This window comes from Phaethon aethereus (assembly GCF_964289735.1).
Source record: "Phaethon aethereus genome assembly, chromosome: Z".
Lineage (NCBI taxonomy): Eukaryota > Metazoa > Chordata > Aves > Phaethontiformes > Phaethontidae > Phaethon > Phaethon aethereus.
In genome coordinates this window covers 11,909,955-11,913,391 of record NC_138577.1, presented here as the reverse complement: position 1 = coordinate 11,913,391, position 3,437 = coordinate 11,909,955, and the positions used below count along the sequence as shown (strand labels likewise).

The following is a 3,437-nucleotide window of genomic DNA, read 5'->3' as shown; positions in this document are numbered from 1 at the left end:
ACAGGACGCATCCGTAAAGGGGGGCTCGCGGCTTACAGGAATCCCCCACCCTCCCGCTTCTCCATCACCCAGCCCTCAGCCGGCCGGCGGGCTGCCTGCCAAGCTGTCCGAAAATGAAAGCAAAGCGTCCAGAGATAAATAGGAGCAGCCTCGGTGCAGGGCAGCAGTGTGCGTCCTGCTCCCCAGCCTCGCCCAGCTCCGTGCCCGCGGCACCTGCCATGGCTCCGCGCCTCCTCCTGCCGCTGCTGCTGCTGGCTGCTACCCTCCTCCTCGCCCGGGCTCAAGGTGAGGGGCGCGAAGCCCTCCTGCCCGCCTGCGGGTGGGCCGGGGCCAGGGCTGTGGGTGCTCGGCAGGGTCTGCGCAGGGTGCCGGGTGCTGCGGTCGCAGCGCACGGGGGGTGTTTGTGGTGTGTTTGGGTGCGTGCGTGGCTGCGGGTGTGGGGTTTGCAGCGCAGCCGTGTGCAGGCGGGGCTGCGTGCGTGGGCAGCTGGCTAGCGTGTGGCACCGGCTTGCCGTGCTTGCTTGGCTTGGGAGCACGGGTGCGTGCACGTGGCTGCTGGGGCAGCAGCACCCCAAGCTGAAAAGCACAGGCAGAAGAATGAGGTACAGTCCCTTTGCAAGGAGCTCATCCCTGCCTCAGTTTCCCCGCCGCAGGTGGTGAAATTGGTGTCACGTATCCCTGGGGAAGGCTCCAACCTGCAGCCGAGCACTGGGGTCCACTCGATCTCCCCAGGGCGCTGCCAAAGAGGGCACCTACCCCCATGTGCTGCCCCAGCGCCTCTCCCGTGAATGACACCAAGCAAGCCCTGTGCCGTCAGCCGGCCGTGCTCGGCTCCCCCGGGGCCAGGAAGGTGCCCTGGCTTGGTCAGGGTCTGAAATCCCACATCCCCTCCTTGCTCCCAGGCATTGGCAGCTCAGCCTCCGACTGCTGCCTGAAGAACAGCCGGAGAGCCATCCCCAACAGCTGGGTGAAGTCCTACAGCCTCCAGGGACCTGAGTCGGGATGTTTGCTGCGCGCCGTCGTGTGAGTACCCCTCTGCAGTCGGCACCGCCCGGAGCAGTTCGGCTCCACCAAACCCCCCCTCTCCACCTCCTCCTCCTGCCCAACCCCCGGCAAACCTTTCTGCCTGCACCCCCAGGTTTACCACCAAGAGAAACAAGAAAATCTGCGCCTCTCCCACTGACCCCGCTGTCCAGAAGCTGATGCAGAACCTGGACAAGAAGGTCAAGAGTGACAAGAAGGACAAGAAGGGACAGTCCCCGCGCCCCAGGGGCAGACCCAAGCGGCAGAAGCGGCAGCGGGTCTAAGTCAGGCCTGAAGAGGTAGGCGGGGGGAGCAGGGAGCAGCAGGGTGAGGGTGCTGGCCCCCCATCCCAGATCCTTCACTGTGGGATGAGGGGCATCTGGCTCTCGCTGTGGCTGCAGCATGGCGGTGCTTAGGGCACAGCGGTCTCCTGCTCTGTGCTTGCCTTAAAATCAGATTTCCTTCTGGAGCTGCTGGGTCAAGGCAATGCTTGGGGATGGGCAAGGCACACCACACAAGGCAACAGCCCCTGGCTGGGGTGGGTGCTCTTGCTGAGACCCTCTCCATCTCACCACCTCCTCCTTGCCTTCCTCACCTCCCCTTCCTCAGGACGGATGCCTTCCCCACTGATGACCGACCCACCGCCCGTCGATGGACATCCACAGAGCACCCACCCGCCCACCAGCCCTGGGGCGAGGACAGGGCTGGCCGAGGGGGCTGCCCTCTGCTCCGCAGCCCCCTCGGCACTGCCATGCCCGCTGCAGAGATCTCCCCAGCCAGGACCCCCTGCATCAGCTGGGGGCTCTCAGCAGCAGGGGACACCCAGGTCCTCACTCGCCCCACGGCCCGTGGGGACTTGGACACGTATGGGAGCTGAGCCGCAGCCCCAAGGGGGAAGTGGGCAGCCTTCCCACCGGAGGGGATTTCTGTAGCTTGGCAGGATGGCAGCTTTTCCTATGACTTTTTTGGGGGTTTTTATACATTTGTATTTATATTTAAAGACTGTGCTTTCATTCAGTCTTCCTGGAAAGCACTGCTTCTGGCTCCTTGTGCTTCACAGAGTACCCTTTATGCTGCAGGCTGGCTTTTCTAGAAGATTGCTCTTATTTTTCTACCAAATAAATGATGGCTGCTTTTCATTTCCCTCTCACCTGTTTGCTCCTTTTCAGCTTGCAGGGCTGTGGTGTGCAAGGCAGGTCCCTCATCCCTGTGGTCCTGCTGGGGCTGCTTCCTGGGTGCTTCCTTGCAGGACAATTAATAGCAGCTGAGATGGAGAATTTGGGGACAGTGGGGGTGACAGTGTGTCTGTATGTGTGGGCTGTTCTAGGCTTTCCCTTTGGCTTTTATAGTGCAGGGTTGCACTGTAGTTTGGAGAAAGATAGTCAGGATTTGTCCCTCTGATATTTTTTTTTGGTACAAAAATTGCAATGAAATCAGAACAAATTGTTCATTTTAGTGGAATTTTACCCTTCTACCTAACTCCCGTGGTTTTGCTGTTGTCAGAGATTCAGACGTTATTAAGCCAAATGCTTAAGTTTCTGAAAAAGAAGAAACTCTCATATACTTTCTTCCCAAGTCTGAAATGCCTACATGGTGAAAAATGCACATGAGGCTGTGCAGGTGGGGGAATAGAAGACTTTGCAAAATTCGTTGCAGGCATGTGGCAGCCGTTTGAAAGCAGCTCTATCCCAAATCTTTAGTAAAATGAGAAGTCACTACCCCGAGGACACCATAAGGTGAGACTGCAAGCAGAGAGGGGACAGACCTCCGTGACAGGGCTGGCAGGGAAATGGCATCTCCCCTGCGCTTGCAAAACCCCTCCAGCATGCTGAGAAGGAGCAAGATAAAGGGCTGTGCCGCAGCCACAGTGCTATGTGCTTGCAGAGGCTTCAGATGTGGACTTTGGTCAGTAAAGGTCTATTAAGTCATATATTTGCGGTAATAGGATTTGCGGGGCTTAACACTATCAGCAAAGGCTGTGTGTTGGCTGGAGTAAAGCTTGTAGCTGAGTGTTTCTATCAAGCACATTTATCTGGCTTGATTGCTTATGAGGTGGGCATTTAGGTCTACTATTTTAAGGCTGTGTAAAGAAACTGTGAAGTCCAAGATACCGGTCTGGAGTCCGGGACAGACACTGAGCTGGCTCCGTTCTGCCCTCTCCTCCATGTGGGAGCATGCGGCCGTCTGCCAGACAGGCTTTTGGACAGGATGTGAGGCAATAAAATATATCCTTTACAACCAAACTCACTTCTTCTGGCTGTGTTGATGGACTCTGGTGGAGTGGGAGGGGCTGCATGGGTTACTGGTCTCCTGCCCCACACACCATCATCCCCCAGGTCTTGGCTTTTGCAGCCCCCCGGGGTGCTGCATCCCTGGGGTGCAGGGGCTGGGAGCTGCTGGCATAGGGGAGGGGG

At 58.1% G+C, this 3,437-nt stretch overlaps 1 protein-coding gene across 1 annotated transcript; it reads left to right on the top strand.

Moving 5' to 3' along the window:
* Positions 1-218: 218 nt before the first annotated feature.
* On the top strand, positions 219-1,307 carry LOC309415769 (C-C motif chemokine 21-like; the record flags this gene model as incomplete). Its single annotated transcript, XM_082013387.1, has 3 exons — positions 219-285; positions 903-1,023; positions 1,139-1,307. The coding sequence occupies 3 exons, from the start codon at positions 219-221 to the stop codon at positions 1,305-1,307; spliced, it is 357 nt and encodes a 118-aa protein (XP_081869513.1).
* Between the last annotated feature and the right edge of the window lie 2,130 nt (positions 1,308-3,437).